General features: G+C 32.2%; 1 protein-coding gene across 1 annotated transcript in view; it reads left to right on the top strand.

Moving 5' to 3' along the window:
• kl-2 (dynein heavy chain 2, axonemal kl-2) overlaps positions 1-18,537 on the top strand; it is a 408,181-nt gene that overhangs the window by 55,785 nt on the left and 333,859 nt on the right. Inside the window, exons 12-15 of the mRNA XM_075354141.1 lie at positions 1,037-1,251; positions 4,586-4,743; positions 8,666-8,814; positions 8,906-9,051. Of these exons, the coding sequence (XP_075210256.1) occupies positions 1,037-1,251; positions 4,586-4,743; positions 8,666-8,814; positions 8,906-9,051 (668 nt within the window). The remainder of the gene's footprint in view (positions 1-1,036; positions 1,252-4,585; positions 4,744-8,665; positions 8,815-8,905; positions 9,052-18,537) is intronic.

Below are 18,537 nucleotides of genomic sequence, written 5' to 3'. Positions count from 1 at the left end.
TCCGCCCTTCCCTACAGCTAAAACCCCTCTTCCGCCGTCCTTTTTCGTCCTTGGTGCGCAGAATCCCTCTGGCTAGTCGATCGACTGCTCCCCAATTTTCATGTGAGGCCAGCATGTAATCAACAGGGTTCTCCGAAACTAACCCAGTGGTTTCTGTTTTATCACGCACCTCGTTCCATTTCGAACTGTGGAAAAAGGTATGATCGATAGAATCCTGTTCGTGGCAGTACATTCATGCGGGGGATTCCCTTCATCTTATCTTGTACAAATAGTCCTCGAATTTACAGTGTCCAGACTTTAGTTGTGACAGGTAAAAATTTAAATTGCTGATCCATCGATCTAAGTCGATGATTTTCGGCTGGGGAGTTGCTAAAATGTATCGACCCAAAAAAACGAGGAGATATTTTTGGGGTGATAAAATTTTGGGGATCGTCGATTCGCTCAGATACTGAATGGGACGTAAATCCGACCAACCGTTTCAAAGTATGAGAATTTAAAGTTCCTAGGACAGAAAAATTTCCGAGTAAGACCAGAAATATTCTTAAGTCCTTGTTTACGTGGTTGGCGATGACGTCAATAACGTGTTCGATCTCGCGCAAAGACTTAGAAAAAATTCAACCACTTTATTGGATAGAATCGCCCTATTTAAGTATACCCTAAATGGCAAAACACAAAAACTCGAAAAAAAACGGTAGAAATCAGTGTCCAAACTCAAGAAAATTAACAAATGCGTCCAGAAAACACCAACCAACAATAAACCAAACCACGAACCAAGTAAAAACCAATAAAAATCGAACCAAAACTGTAATACCGCAGAGCGAAAACACATACGGCTAACTAAGTGGAATCTCCAACTAGATTTTAATATTTCTTAATGTAGTCATAACCATACTATAACCAGCAACTAACTACACCATTAACTAACTGGTGACTTATGCATTTTATCATTAAGAATTTTATATATTTTCTTATTGTTTAAACCAATCTTTTAATTAAGGAAGTATTAACATAGATAATTTGTCATTAATATTTTCAGAGACTTGAAGAATGTGCTTGGTTAATAAACATTCCTTTGTATGATGAGATTATATTACAATATACTAAACTTATGACATCACTAGATGAAATTATCCTAGGTTACCAAGAGAAATGGACAAATTCGGTGAAAAAATCTCAAGAATTTCGTCTACAAAGATCATTGCTTACACGGAGTCCTCATAAACCTGGATGTCTAAAACTTAATATTGACAAGTAATATTATTTTCAGTTTATACACGTGCGTGTGTGTGTGTGTGTGTGTTTATATATATATATATATATATATATACTACAAGTTAGAATATAGTACTTAGCACATGTTAGCGCTATTATTGGAGTGTATTCCTGGAAATGCAGTAATTCTAGGAAATGTTATGTTGAAGCCTTTGTTATTTTTCTTTAGTCCTGTACTTGCATTGTTTGACTGAACATCTAATGTAAGTCTTGTTGCAGTCACTTCGTTACACTAAACATTTATTGTAAAATCTCTCTTTAGAACTCAGTCTGTTCCTGCGTACGCAGGAACAGACTGAGTTCTGTACTCTGCGTTGTTGTTGTGGTGGTTTTTATTTCATTTGTTATTGATTTGCCTTATTTTTATTGTTCTTAAATTAATAAATTGTGTTTGCATAAACATTTCTATTTGTTAACTTCTCAATATCCAGATCGAGCTGCGAACACGCAACAATATCAATTTCCTTACATCAACAATCTTCAGTCAACATCTCGGTCTTTATAATTGTTAGGTGCACAATCTACTTATTTTCTGCAGAGATATTTAGGTAGTTTTCACTTATAAATTGTTTTTTGAATGTGAGCATTACAATGCTTAAAATGATTGATCTTATCAAAACCTGTTTTGCAAAGGAATTAAATTTGCAATCTAAGAAAAGTTTAATCAATTATGCATTTTTCATACATACATTTATTTGAATAAAATGGATTAGTTCCCTCTAAAATAAACCCTGACTTTGGTCTTCAATAAACATCAAAATTTATTTACCTTCAAGCAATTTAAATCAATTTTATTAAATATATATATATATTTTTTTATTACATAAAAGTCACCGTATCTAACAAAATGACGACGTCTGACTACATCTTGCCGAAATTCTTTTCACATTAATTTTTCGTGAAAAATTGAAAACGCTATAGCTTGCGATATGCCTGTGCCTCAACTATTTCGCGCACTTTGATTCGTCGATCACGCAAAACCATATCGTGCATTTTTTCAAACATTTCGGGGGTCGTCACTTCCACTGGACGTCCCGAACGATGTTCATCTTTTGTAGATGTACGGCCACGGTTAAACTCATTTAAGCAATTGTAAATAGTTCCAAACAGAGGAGCAGATGTGTTATGAACATCATCCAACTCAGCTTTGATCTCTTTCAGTGTTAAGCCTTTTAAATATAAGTGTTTAATCACCACTCGAAACCCACTTTTTTTCATTTTTCTAAATAAACAATAGCTTGCTGCTTCAATCGACACTGAATCAACGTGATGGATACAGCTGAAACTTTAACCACACTCTAGCGACAAATGACGCTTACTAAAAGCAGAACCATTTTGGATATTACGAGCGCCATCTCTTGGATTTTCTAAGGACTTGAACAACCCTCGTACACTTAGATTATTAAGTTTAATCAAAAAGATTTGACAGATAAAAGTTTTACTATTAGAAAATGAATAGAACATTTTTAATTTTCGCTTTCTCACATAAGATGCTGCACTTACTTTTTAACAAAAATATATTCAATAGTTTTTATTTATTTCATCAATAACTTTAATTAATTAATAGTTAAGTAAAATAATTTAATCATATTAATAATTATTAATATTTTCTCAAGATAATAATAATAATATTATTATTATCAAGATTAATTTTTAGTAATATCTGAATATGGTAGTTATCTTAATTTTTGGCATGCATTGAATATTTTTATAGGAAATGATATGGGAAATTGGGAGATAAATTTCAGTACATTATAGAGTATTTCAACTAAAAACCCAATGCTTTGAGTTATGTTGAAATAAGTGCCTCCAAATGCACTAATTTTGAGTAAAGTATGATCCTTAACACATAGTTTAATACCAGATTTAATTAATAATCTGTAATATGTGAAGAAAGGATATAGGAAGGATTATTTTACATTTTATTAAATTATCATTCACGTTATTGTCTGAAGTTTTAGAATGATAATTATAATACTAATAACTGTAATGATAATCATAATTTTAGCCTTGTCCCTTTCCATTTTATCTAAGATAGACATTGTGAATTAAAGCCTAGTATTGAACAACAAATTTGAGGAAACTAGTATGGATACATGAAAAAAAAAACTAAAATTACATTAAAAGAGTCTAGCTATAAGTACAGAATTAGATGTAATACTACTGTACACATTTTAGTCTAAATGGAGAAGGGAGGTTCCACTTTTAAAAGCGGAAAAAGTTTGTGTATTTATTTATTTAATTATAATTTTAGTGAGTTTAATCTAAATAAACATGATTCTTTAGAAAAATTGATTATCTCAGAATAAAATTAAGTTTCTAATAATTATCGCTAAAATAAACATGTAGAAAATTTGTTGATGAAAATACTCGTAAAACATAGCAGGCTATATGTTTCTTCTTTCTTATGTGAGGTAGTTGTTTGGTTACACATGTCAGTAAATGTTTAAAAACCAATCACAAAATCCTATGGCCTTAAGATTGAGTTGCCATCCTTGTTACTGCGATTGCTTACTTATGTTTCTACCACTTCTAATTGAGCATCAATCAGCCTGTAATTTTAAGTGTTATTAATTAAATATATTTTATTTATTAATTTTTTTATATAATCCTTACTTTTTATTATACCATATTTTTTTTTGGAAAGCTGATAATAGAAAATCATTTAATGATTGTTGTAATAATAATGACCGCGGATGTGCTAAAGAATTTTCAGTATGTTTCTATGAATGCATTGATGGTGTATGCATACTTATTCTACCAATTGCTTTTGAGGAAAATAGTAATTGTAGAAAAAAGTATAGGAACATTCTTTAATAAACACCAATGCACTTAAGGACTCTTTTGAATTTGTCTACTGAAGAAATGTTTCATATAGGTACAAATGCACTGTGCAGTACTGATAATTGATAGTCCAGTAAAATCACTATTTTGCTGTGTTTCCTGATTTAAGTAATTATGAATTTAAATTATTAATTAATCCATATTTTAATTAAATAAAATATATTGTGAACATAATTTTATACATTAAATCTCAAACCAGACAGAAAATCAGTCACATGCTGATCCCACATAGGTTGTGAAATTCTACAGTGAAATCTCTGTAGACACTCTGATGCTATTTAAAAATAGTATAGCAAAATTTATTATTTGTGTTTTTGGTAATGTTTGACAATCGGAAGTTCATGATAAGAGGTAACATTTGCAAAAAGAGGTAATACATGCAAAATCTTTAATATTACATAATGCAATAAAAATTTTACTGAACATCTCACGAAAAAAGACATTAATATTTTTTTCTGTTTGATTTTAGAAAATTAGTCCAAATATTTGAAGAATCAAAAGTATGGTTGCAGTTAGGTCTTAGAGTAACAGTAAGTGTAGATATGCTTTTGCAAAAGTACAAGGATGTGATTTTGTCATATAGGGGCATGGAGTCTATAGTAATAGGTTATAATCAAATTGTTCGTGGTAAGTATATAAATAAATGTAACTTAACTTTATTTTTGTACATTTAATCATTTTCTTTTATTTTTGTGTTTATGAATGCTTCTAAAACCTAAAAATGTTTCAGTCAGGTTGTTATAGAGCAGAAGATCATTGGTCAGAGTGGCAGACCCATTTGCTTGTAGTGAGAAAAGTTTCATTTGCTACTCATTTTCCTCTGTAATCCAAGAGGGTAGCACATTAAACTAAGACTTCAAACCCTTCAGAAACACCACGATCTCAGCAATAGAAAATTTGAGAAACTAAATTTTATAAAAGCAGTTATTTTAAATGAATGAACATGAAAATAAAATATATTGTTTTATTAGATATTTAGGGAGCTTCTAACCTTTTTAAGAATGCCCTTTAAAACAGTACTACTATTAACTTTGCAGAGGAGGATTTAATAAAGCTTCAAAATCGCTTTCAAGTTCTTTGGATGTTACGAATGAATTTAAACTAAAATTTGTAATTATTTTATTCAGTGCAATTATAAATTAACCAATAAAAAAATGTTTTTAAAAATCATAGAAAGTTATAAAAGATTAGAATTATCTTTTTTCTAAAGATGTCCATCTTTTAAAAATTTGTTTGAAATATGGAGATGTATAAATCACCCAGGTAACATATTATTTTATCTCACCATATTAATTATATATAATATTAATATCAATATTAGATTATAATTTCACTGAAGGCTCTTACTTAGAATTTTTGGAATGTCATGCTAATATACTGTATCCTTGGAGTATGGTAGAATATGCCAGGCATACTGCTTATCTTAGGGTATTCAGGATATTCTTGAGACAGTTCACAGAGTTCCAAGGTATCCTTTTAAAGTCCTGCATATCCTTGGATATACACATTGGACATTTGAAAGATGCCATGTATTGTATGGATGTAGCACATTAACCAATTGAAAGGATTATAAGAATAATTGTTGGAATGAATGTTCAGCCTTCAAACAACTTTTCTCTCAAGATTTTATGGTATAAAATATTGAATCCAAACTAAGATGTAGCAGCAAAACATCCAATTTAAAAATCACAAAAATAAAAAACAGAAAATAATTCTATGCTTAGAAAGTATTTTAATTTTAATAATGATATATTAAAAGTGTTATAATAAAATGTTGGGAAAAAATTTGACTGATAGATATAAATTCAAAAATAAAATGATATAAAAGTAACATTTTCATTTTTACTTCAATAGTTCATGATCAGGATAACTTAAAGTTCATAGAATATTAAGAAAAAATCCAGCTGCTTTTTCATTTCATTTATATTGATTTTTATTTTTACCGTCACAGTCCATGACTAGATATTGTGATCATATATTTATCCTTATAAATAAAAATACTTATATGCTTGTTATTAAATCAGGATAAATGCAATAACTACTTAATGGGTTTAATCCACACACAATCAATCATAAATTCAAAATTGCTTCCATAATTTGTACTGGAATATTAGAAAAATATCATTATCATTTTTGATAGAATTTGCAATGTATGAAAGAGGAAACTGCAAGAAATAATTTTACTAAACTTACAGATAAATTCCTTTTTTGGATGATGTAGTATTCTTACCTTATATTCTTACCTTATTTGTTATAAAGTATAATAACAAATATAATATTTAGCATTCAGAATCTAGTTAATACAAATAAATAACATAGTTTCATGTTACTGTCTCGCCTATTAATGACTTAAAACAATGTTAAAAATATATATTATTATGTTTTTATTTAATTTAATCATTTTACTTATCTTAATACAAAATTTGATAAGTGTTAGATTTAGAGAAAAATGAAAAGGGTCTAATTTTTTTGATGATGAACTTTGTAGACAGGTTGGTAAAAACCATACAACAAAAAATAAATTTGTTATTACATCAGACAATAATGCACTAATACTAGAATTCTCTATTAATGATTTTTCATACTTTATCTCTTGAACATTTTTAACTAAATAATCCCAGTTTTCTCTACTCAACCTCTTTATTTAAAACAAAACTACCCTGCCATAATTTTTTGTTTACTGCTTTAACATTAAACATCTAATGAAATGAAAAGGGTCCTCCTCTCCAATGCCATATATAAGTAAAAGCCATCATTCCACTTGGGCTACTAGTGTTTTTGATTTAAAAATGGTTGTTTACAACTTATTATGTAAAACTCATTTATGTAAATTTTCCCCTCCCAGTTTAAATTCTATTTGTCAATTATGTTATGAAACACTGTCAGCCCTGCTAATCCATTTATTCTTTAGTTATTCATGAATTTATTCATTCACTCTACCATTCCTTTCTGTTCATGACTACTATTGCTGTTAATTTCTATGCAAGTTTTATAGATAATCTATTTATGAATTAAAGATTTATGCATAAAAATGTGCTTTAAATTTAATGCATTCAGCCTTATTCTGGTTTCCCTGTATATAACTAAATTTCAAGTACTTTTTGAATCCCTCTTTACATAGGTAATTATAGAAAATTATCAAGCTCATTAGCTTTCATGCAACTCTATACCTCAGCCCAATTTGTTGCCACCATGACTGTTTCATTCAATTAGTCGAATACTTTGCACTGCCTTCTGCCATAAAATCTTTCCAGACATCATTAAAAGCAAATTATACCATAATGTGCATTCTTTATTGCATTTATGTGACTCCAAAGAATTTTAATTATTCACTATGTCATCTATCATTTTTCAGTATTATTTCAAACCCCTTCTTACCTATACATTATCTTAGACTAAATTTTAATTCCAATAATATATTTTACCCAATAATAATATTTATTGCAATAATTAAAATTTTTAATTTAATTCTATTTGTAACAATATTATTTAAAATTGTTTGGTAAATTCTGACTAACAGAAAAAATTCTCAAATCGTAATACTCTGATAATAATCAGCTCTTCTGTTCACAAATCATCACCCAAGAGCATCAGTAGTACACCATCTATAAACAGACTAGAAAATAGGATTAAAGGAAGATCAGCTTATTTAGCATTTCTTTAGGAAAAAGCTTTTCATTATTAACCTCCTCCCTTTTCATCTAACAAGAGACTGACTATCTCTTGTTTTGTTTTACAGTTTGTGGTTCAAGCCTGCAGCACATGACTTTAAAATGTGTGTGTGTATTTTTATGTACATTGTCAAATGCAGTTTCATAATCTAAGAAAAAAACACAAATTCTCTTATTGTATGTACCCAGTTTGATGTTTATTTTGTTAGTAAATTGAAAATATTGCCCGTAACAGAATATTCTTACAAAACCTTTCTTGGTATTTGGTTTTTTGTTTGCTTATTTTTCTTAACTTTTTAAAAGTTCTGGTACAATTCCTTTGTTTTACAATTAAATTTAACATAATTTTGATCCACTTTTTTTAAATTTACAGAAAATTCTTTCTTATTCTGAGACCTTTTTTTAATTTTATTTACAGATGTTTTTAATCTAAAAGTAAAATTTTCGTTGATCTCATAGATCAAGTATTCTGTAATCCCTTGCTATTGAAGAATTTATTGAACTGGTTTATCTTAAAAGCAAACACTTTTGCTAAAACTTTGAATCTTGAATTTTTTAATTGTTTCTCAAACTCTTTTAAATATTTTAACAATTTAACACAAATTTACATATTGAGAAGTAGTTTCTCTCAAAATTAACTATAATTAATCCAGTTATCAATTTCTCTCAACAAAAAGATTTATATTTTCTTTTTTCAATATATTCCTTTCTACAGAATAGTGTCAGTTTTCTTAAAATTGTTTAGATATTTAAACTCTCTTTCCCTTACTTCTTGAATCAATTTCAAATAAGTCAAAACAGAGTATGGTGTAAATATTGTGTTTATTAACATGTCTTTATATAAAACTGCCTTATTTATATCTTTTTCCATGTTACAGCACTTTCAGATAAAGAGAGGGTTTTATTTCGAGAATTGATACATGAATTGGAAGTAAAAATTCAACCATTGTGTGTTAAATACAATTGGAATTTGGACGGATTGAATTCACATATCATCTGTGCTGATATACTTTCAAGTTTGGAAAATGTAGGTTTTTTTTTTAATTCAATGGGAAGTACATATTCATTTTTATGGTGACTTATTAAAAGACGAACTAAATTATTATTTTTTTTAATAGGCTCAAGAAATTGTTACAACATACAAAAATAGTAATGTTGAAATCTTTAAATTGAGTGAAGCTATTTGTAAAGTGAAGTTGATAGATATTTCGCTTATGGAAACGTCCAGATTGCAAGTTGTGCAACACAAGATGAAGATCCAAAGGTATGAAAGTCATAGAATATTAAAATTATTTTTTGACTTTGACAGTAATCTTTTTGTTACATTGGTCTATTTAGAAACATAAAAGTGTAATATTGAACTGTTATGCATTTTTTAACATGTTAAAATTTGAGGACTGGAGAACAATTGCATCTTCCTATTGCCTCCACCATTACATGATAGAAAAATGTAACATATAACTTCAATTGTCATATTGTGATATGGCACTTACCCAGTTAGATTCAGAAAAACCGGTAAAGTTTTTATAACATGTGACATAATATTTGTAGTATTAATTTAAAATGTTATCATACATGCAAAACAAATATACCATAAATTTCATGCCAAAATATTTCCTGATTGAAAAAGTTTTTCAGAAATTATGGCTAGAAAATAAAATACACAGACACAGAATGTGTTATTTTGTCAAGTAAGTCTTTAAAATGTATAACTTCAGAATTAACAAAAACCTCTTAGTTTGCTATTTTTATGTTCAAAGAAGTGAATATTTGCATGACATTCATCTCATATCAAAAGTAACATTGTAATGCAAGTGTCATGCAAGACTTGCTATTCAGTGCAAGATCCCTAGGTAGTCAATTTTGAACCATCTGCTAGTGGAAATTCATATATACATTTCTCTTGCCTAATGTTTGCACATTTTACTGTGCAAGTAATCACTATGTGAAAACATGTTAAAGTTGTTTATGGAATGTGTATTTGCTACATACAACTTGCATAATCTTGTCAATATAACATTGTTATTTAGATTCAACAGAATATGCTGAAATGAAATGGTTATAAGTAAAAATACATGCATTAAGAAATCTTTTTTTGAATTCCTGATTAGCATTTATTAGAATATTTCTTACAAAATCCATAAACAAAATCTATGTCTGCATTATGCATAGTCTTCATTAGAAAACTGATGACATCTTTAGATCATGATAGTTTTAGAAGACATTTTATTTAATTCTGTAAGCTTAGAAAATTATTCACATACAAAAAATTTTAAAAGTTGACTTAATAAATTTGGTGAATTAATTTAAAAGCCACTTCACTTAATGCTTTTTTCATTTTGTATGATCATTACTTCTTCAACTGTAAAAGTTTATTATGATTTAAAAGAAAAGTTTCCTTTAAAAAAATAAGTCATCTCTTTACTAAGAATTTAAAAACTACCTCCATCAAACTTTTCTTAAATTAACAACAGAGGAACAAGTGAATGGCTGAATGTGTATTTAGATTTTAAGAAAATACTATATTCTACATGGTATTTTCTTCAGATCTAAATGACATGAACCAATGAAGTGATTCATTTTATAAAACAGGACAAAACTTTATTTAAAAAACTTTTAGGTTAGTGGTTGGAACACTGTCATGAATGCATATGGGAGAAGGACAAAATTTTTATTACATCATCTGCAGGGGATAGAATCATAAGTGCCTGTCCAATTTTAAAAAAAAAAATTGAGGTTGTTTCCATCTTAGTTGATTTGTATCTCTGAATAAACGTTCTTGACTTCAATAACACTTCAATAACATTAACTTCAATAAGTTTCATAACGGGCTGTAAATTATTAAAAATTATAAATGAAAATTCAAGCTATTTGCAAAACTTCCTATTTGTATGTATTTGTTAGAAACAGAAATAGCATGTCCAGTCAGAAACAAAATCAACTATATCCTTAATTATTAATGGCTGACTCAGAACAGTTTTCAAAACTTGGCATGTCCTGGATAAAATATTTTTGTGCTTATAGTAGTGAATTATGAGAATATACATAAAAATAAAATATGTTCTAATAAATAAATAATTCTGTTGTTATATCCTAATATATTTATTTATCCTAATATTATTTATTTTCAAAGTTGAGAACACCATAACAAGCTGATTCTTACTATCTCTTTAAATAATATTTTATTTTAATGATGTTGGTTATTTGGTGGATGGATGTTTTAGGTCAAAAATAATTTTCTGCAGTTTTGCTTTTATGAATAGTTCTGAAATAGTTTTAACACCAGGAAGAGTGAAAAAAAAGCAAAGGTGTTGAAAATTGGGAAGCCAACATAAATAAAAGAATGAGGTAAGAAATAACCTTATGTTACTTTTTTTTTAACATAGGTTAAAAATTTACAACAGAACTTAAGACACAACAGATTATTAATTTGTGTTCTCTTTTTATACTTGTAATCAATAATTTTGTGTCAAGTATTAAAAAATTAATTATTTTTACTTCTATTCCAGACATTTGGGTACAGTTCCTCTCAGACCACCTGTTTGCAGTCCTAATAGAGCAGCGTTTTAATTAGCTACAATAACAAAGGGAGACATGAACAGTGCACTTAAATAAGATATTTTATAAATATCAAAAAACACTAAAGATTTTGAAATATTCAGCAACCCAACGTCCTTCAAGGCCTAGTTCAAGAAAGGAATAACTGGCAGTACACCGAAAAAAGTACAGCTAAGTCAATAAAATACTTAATTAAAAACTTGTGTTTCCTGCAGGTAAGAAAAAAAAAATCAGCTGTTATTCCTGCATGTAGAGACACTTTTTTGGAGTTATCTTGACTTTGTCTAAAGACAGAATCCAAAGGGTATACAAAAGACATTATTTACTAGACTGTGAAACCCCAAAAGAAAACCGAGGGGGAAGATCATAAATCCAATAAATTTGAAGAAAAGAGTTAGCTATGAATAATAAGTAAAAGTGTCTTACTTTCATACCTGTTTTAATGAAAATTTTAATGTTTGTCTTTGGTGCCCTAGCAAAAGATTGTTGCTATAGATACATTATGCTCTGAGAAATAATTAAGAGATCTGTTGATGGTATAGAAAAAGCTCAGTTAATGACTGAAATGAAATTTCATAAACTTAGAGCCAGAGTTTTTTTTTTGATATTTAAAAATGCCTCCTGATGATGCTATGTTTTCTCTGCAATTGACAAAAGAATATTAACATGTCAAAAATCCCCAATCCGGCTGCCTATTATTTCAGGCAGCTTTATTATTGTAATTTTACTATGTGTATGGGTGGTTCAAAAGACAAACAGAATAAAGAAAATCTATTTCTGTATCTATGCAAAGAAAGTGATGTGACAAAAGGATCCAATGAGGTAGCCTCTGCAGTATATGATAGGTTATGTAATACAGATTTTGAAAATTATAAAGAAATTCTGCTAATTTCAGATGGCTGTGGTTGACAGTACAAAAATTCATCAATGATTGCTAAGATATCTTATTGGTTATCTCATGATGCACCAAAAAATATTAACAAAGTACAGTTTGTTTTGCCAGTTTAGGAATTTCTTCTATACCCCCAGATAGGTATTTGACTGTATACAAGCTGAAATGTGCAAGAAAGACACATCATTCTTCTTGAAGATTATCTATTGCTATCAAAATCACAATATATTAATCAACCATGGTGAGAATTTTGTACTTTATGACTGAAGTAGCGTAAGGAAGAAACATTTAAGCCTCCAACATCCTGGCATTTTAAAATGTAAACCTTAACACTACAATGTTTTGCTTTATTTTTAAGATTTTTATGACTATTCTTATATTTTATAAAAATTTTATAAATTTGACTTATTAAAATTTTTTATGTGGCTAAAAAGGAAATATTGTTCTAGTTAAAACGTTTTTTATATTTGAACTAAATAAATACTAAAAAATCTGTAATAAAATGTGTTCTAAATTATTACAGTCCAGCTGAAACTGTAAGTTACTTACTTAACCTTTGTTATCAGTTAGTAAGAAAACTTATGTCCACAAGTAAGTAACTAAAGCCAAATAGGAATTTCAGGCAATGTGCATGCAAATATTGTGGCTAATGAGGCTTGTTTTCAGCCTCATTTGACCAATCATGTTGTTTCGAACACGTTGTTCTCTGAAGAGGTTAGTTCATGATGAGAGGCAAAGTTAATGACAAACAGTAAACTTCATCATTAAGAACACTGTGTCACCTTAGAGCTCCTCATACAGACATAACCATCATGAGGAGGTTATTATTTGTTGTTTGCGAATAGCTCACACTAGGCTTACTCATGAATATCTGATGACACAAACAGATGCACCCCTTTGTGCTTGCTGCGACTGCCATCTAACAGTGCACCACATCCTTCTGGATTGTATCTGTTATGAGGCATTGCATTGTAAGTTTCATCTAGGGGCTGACATATAAACTATTTTAGGGGATAATGAAATGTTGCTATCTTAATGTTTTACAATTTCTTAGGGCCGTCTGTTTATATTCAAGTATTTAAATTACTGTAGTTTGTTTATCTATTCATGCCATTTACTCTAAAGCAGATGGTAATTTTATTATTTTAATTTAGATATATAATGTAAAATATCTTTTTTTATTACAACAAATATATCGTATCCAGGTGATGATAACACGAAAGCATTTCTCATCCACAAAAACACAATAAAAAAAATAATGAAAGGGGCTTTGTCCAAACTTATTTCTCAAATAATTAGTGAAATTTTCGATGTCAATTTGGTATATAAATATGTTCTGATTATGTTTGACTCAATTAAAGTATTTCTAATCAGTTAATCATCATACTGTAAAGAAAACGTGCAAAAAATATATTCAACCATTTTCCCAACTCCTTTTTTGTTATCGGTGTAGTGAAGAAATACTATTTACGTACCTGCCACGAGTGGAGGCGTGTCGGACTCGCGCGGATTCGGCTAGATGTTATTTAGAGCCTATGTGCTCGTGCCCTACTGACTAAAACTTCTAGTTCACCATTTCTCCAACCCGAGGTCGGATCAGCAGTTAAGCATTGCACAACCTCGGGGATGCCTTTCAGCTCAGGAGGTCAAGAGTCTCCATGCCTCCATTCCATGGAGTCCACATGGCATCGTTAGTCTGCACAAGTGCAGACAAACGATGGCTCTGCAGAGAGCTGTCTTTCACCCCTTCGCTCTCTGGTCCAAATCTTCACCTGGTCTCAGGATTTTTTCATGGCATCAGTGTATGACCTGGTCTCCTCTGATCCTAATTCTCCCCCGGGGTCTCCGATCACTCATAAGAAACGGCCCATCTCAGCGAGCTGCCCCCTCCCTATCGGAGCTACCCGCCTGTTCCCTATCAGCTAACCCGAGATGAACATCGTGCCTGCAATGTTCCCCCCATTGTGTCATCTTTATCCTTCTGCTGAAGTATTTTGTCACTTATAACCGCGTCGCCACCCCTCCTCGACCTTTTCTCGTAGCACCAGAGTCGCGAACTATTCAACTGCCTTCCAGTTATTTTCAGTGGTCAGAATAAATGGCACTAGACCTTCGGGCTTAACGTCTCTATACCAGATTACATACACCAGGGGTGCCATTCTTCGCACACGAAAATAGTGTGCTCCACAGTGTCCATCCCACTGCAAAACATACAACAGGGGAGTTACGCCTGCCAAATCTGTGAAGATAAAATTCAAAGTCGTCATGTCCAATAAGCATCTGTGTAACGAAGTAGATAACCTCTCCATGCTTCATTGACATCCAGGTATCTAAATCAGTTATCAATCTTTTCGTCCAAGTAGCCATGCTACCTCTCGTCCATCTTTCCCGCCAGGTGTCTCTAACAAAAGCGTCAACCTCAGATTTGTCCTTGCCCTCGAAGCAAAGTGTTTGCTCTCAGATTTGTAAATCGACAGGCAAAACAGAGGCCAGCACACATGCCGCCTCGTGTGATAGTGTGCGGTAACCGGAAACGATGCCCAACAACATGCGCCGATATACTGCTTGAAGTCTTGTCAGATTCCTTTTAACATTTGCTGCCACACCCTAAACTGGAGCGGCGTGAAGTAGGGCAGACATGACCATTGACACAATCAGTCTGCGCTTAGATGCCCGTTGGTCCGTCGACATCAGCATATTTAGCATCTTCAGATTTTTCTCTACGTTTTGGCATATGTCCACAACATGTAGGATAAACTTACAGGCCTTGTCTATCTGCGCTCCCAGATAATTTATCACGTCTTTACTCTGAAGAGGCTGTCCACCGACCCTAACATTGATTCTACCAACTGTCCATCTACCAGTGACTATAATGTGTGTACATTATACACACACATTAATGTGATGTACATTAATGTATGTACATTATGTGTGTACATTAATGTACACACACTTCTGTCATGCTAATTCTAGACCGTGATCTTGCATCCTTGATCCAGTCGCGTCTAAGACAGTATTGCCTTTCTCCTCCAAATCAGTCTCTGTTCTGCCGCTGACCAGAACAGCGAGATCGTCTGCATAAGCCATCGTTTGTTTTTCCAGCGGTAACGGAAGACTAAGAACATCGTCATAGACCAGTAACCTTAACAAAGGTCCCAGGACTGACCCTCAGGGGACGCCTCTGAAAACCTGGAACCTTAGAACTCCATCCTGAGTGTATGCCGCTATCCATCTCTCAGACAATTATTCCGCTATTTGCCTCCGGAAATATGCACTTATTCCCTTAGTCGTCAATAATCGCATTCCAAGTAATCGTTCAAAAAACTTTTCGAACATCCAGTAATATCATCATGGGCATTCTCCTCGTCCGCCACGTCTCTTGGTTAATAGAAATGGCCTAAGTCACAACTTTCTGCAGAGCTTGCAGTGTTGACATGCCTCGCATGTCAACAAAATCGCAAAATCATACTGATTTTCTTTATTCCAGTACCCGCTCCAAATTCTTTTATAATACAGGATGCAAGCATTCTCTCGACCGCCTTTCCCATATTATTTATAAGATAAACAGGCAGGTAGTCAGTGTTGGCTTTGTCTCTCGTATGTTTCGGTAAAAAGACCAATCTGGAGTCTTTCCAACATCTTGGAAAACATTTATGCTCTAGCCCATAATTAGCGATGTCAGTCATTTCTCACAGAACTTTCTTAACAAGATTATTTATTGATCTTGGCCTGCTTTATGTCGTACTTGAGCTTTCGTCAAGCAGCGATGTATCTACTTGCAGCTTCGTCATACTCAGTACCGCCCGCTCTTCTCAGTCGTTGTTTCCGGCGTTTCAAACTCTGGAGGTTCTGTCTTATCTGTGCTATTGCATCCGACCACCAGTAAACCGGATGAAACCTATCAGCAGATCTTGGCAACAATGCTATATCCTGGACTATAAGCTCTTGTAGGACTTCCGGCGATATCTGCCTTCCATCGTTCATCTTTCTGGCCACTTTTGAAACAACTACTGACACCTGTTTTTGAGTCAGTCACGGCGATCTTATACGACCGGCCATGCTGAGTAAGGGTGAATCATCTACCTCAAGTAGAATCACGAGGTGATCACTGGCAGTCTCCTCCTGTAGGACTCTCCAGCTGCACCTGCAGTGATTCCACCTGTTGTCCATGATTGTTAGATCGAGCACCGAACTGTGTCCTCTGGCCTCATACGTTGGCGTGTTGTCATTTAAATAAAAAAGACCTGCTGTCATCATAAACTACGCGAGGATCTCACCCCGTCTATTAGTATATGAGCTGCCCGCTACGATGGCCTTACTATTTAGGTCGCCCACCAGGATAACCTTCTTGGGCGACCTGGCAACAATGTCGTGAAGTCTTCTCATATAAGCCGCTGGGAAGTCACAATTGGGGTTAACATATGCCCCTATCAAAAGGAACCCAGACAGTTCAACTGCTTGTATTCCTTCACCTCTATAGAACAACTTCCATCCCCACCTGCCACTAACGTTCCGGATGGCCACGTCTCCTATTGCAAATGCACACCACTCGCTCTTAGCAGCAGTGTATCTGCTGGGCTCAGTGGTGACCAAAATATCAATATCAAGACCCCTTGACAGCTTCCCCATTAAATCGTTGGAGAGTATACTACGGTTTGCGTTTAACAGGATTATCTAATCATATCTGCCTTTGCCGCACATCACGCCTCCGGTAAGGTGTTCGAGACTGTTGCAGTCTAAGCATCTCATCCCCCTCTTCACATTTTCTTATGAGACGGCCTTTTCCACCACAGCTGTAGCATAAATCTAATCTGTTTGGACTCCGACACTCGGAGCTCCTGTGGCCCGAGCCCCAACATCTGTAACATTTGTCTTTATCTACTCTGATATAGGCCTGGCAATAGACCCACCTGCTACGAATTCTTTCATCAGCCATCTTATTAGCCGCCCTATGCATAGTGTTGACTGTTAATTCTGCGTATCCCTGTATGCCTTCATTACCGATGTGATTCGGTAATTCCCCTGCTTTTCAATGTTCACAATAGCGTCGCGGATCTCTTGCTTGGTTGTGTCCATGTCAATATCTTTGACGTGGACAACCATAAAAAATGTATCTCCCAAAAATGGGTTCAAAAATGTTGAGGGTAGAGGTCGGGGGGTCAGAAAGGATCCGGTTCGTGAATATCCCGGGGGGTTTTGGGATTGGAGGTCTGGAAAAGTAGATATAGGGAAAAAGGTATAAAATGTGCTGAGGCACCTAGGATTATTTCACTTGAGAGAAATAGCAGAAATTTTTATAAATCTCTGTTTACTTGTAAACAACTTAAGTCACAAGTTCGATTTAACTTGTCCGTAGGACTTTGAAAAATTTTCTCTATTATACCGGCTATACGTGTATAACCTCTAAAGTTTATAAAACACTATGGTACACATACCTTGATTGTAGCTCTTCAAAAATAGTTAAACTCTTACTGGGATGTTCCAGCGTCCCCAGCACTGATCACAATCCCCAACTGATCAATAAAAAAACACACTATAATCACACAAACTTTGCTTCAAGTATAGCAGTAGCCTAAAATGTACTGTTCTCAAGAAAATCGCAATAAAAAATGTATTCCGTGTCTGAACAACTCAAAATTTCGTATAAGTGCCCATAAAACATTAGCCAACAATATCCAATGTCCGTATTCATTTAAAATGACAAAACCCCCGATCAAAACTATGTTAAACGCGAAGTGATATACAACACGTTTTGATTCTAGTACGCTCATGATAATTGAAGCGACTGATTTATATGTCACTCATTATATTATGTATATTATTGTACCATAATTATTATTCTACTACACAATTAAGTAGAGGTAAATAGTCATTTTAATTTTCTTTAATATAATAAATGAAATGTGGTAAATGGTTATTGAAATAAATTGAAAAACAAAAAAAGATGTTCATTGACTGTTTACAAAAAACTTTTTTATAATTAGAAACCATTTTGATTGTTAATTAATCATCATTAATAAGTAATTACTACAAAAATTGTAAACATAAAAATTAATTAGAAATAATATGCATTAATTGTTAAATAATACTTACATGACCTAATAAAACGAGTAAAAATTACAACTGTTTTTTTTTTGTTTTTTTTTTTTTTATATATATAATCCTGAGTAAAAGTGTAAATCTAGCTTAAGAACATATGAACTTCTAACTTAGATTGAAACCCCTGTTTAGTTTTAAAGTTAACCATTATTTGTAAATAGTTTTCAGCATTTTTATATATTCCAGTTTGCTTCAATAACT

Source organism: Lycorma delicatula, chromosome 1, assembly GCF_047948215.1.
Source record: "Lycorma delicatula isolate Av1 chromosome 1, ASM4794821v1, whole genome shotgun sequence".
Taxonomy (NCBI): Eukaryota; Metazoa; Arthropoda; class Insecta; order Hemiptera; family Fulgoridae; genus Lycorma; species Lycorma delicatula.
This window is presented reverse-complemented; position numbering and strand designations above follow the sequence as displayed.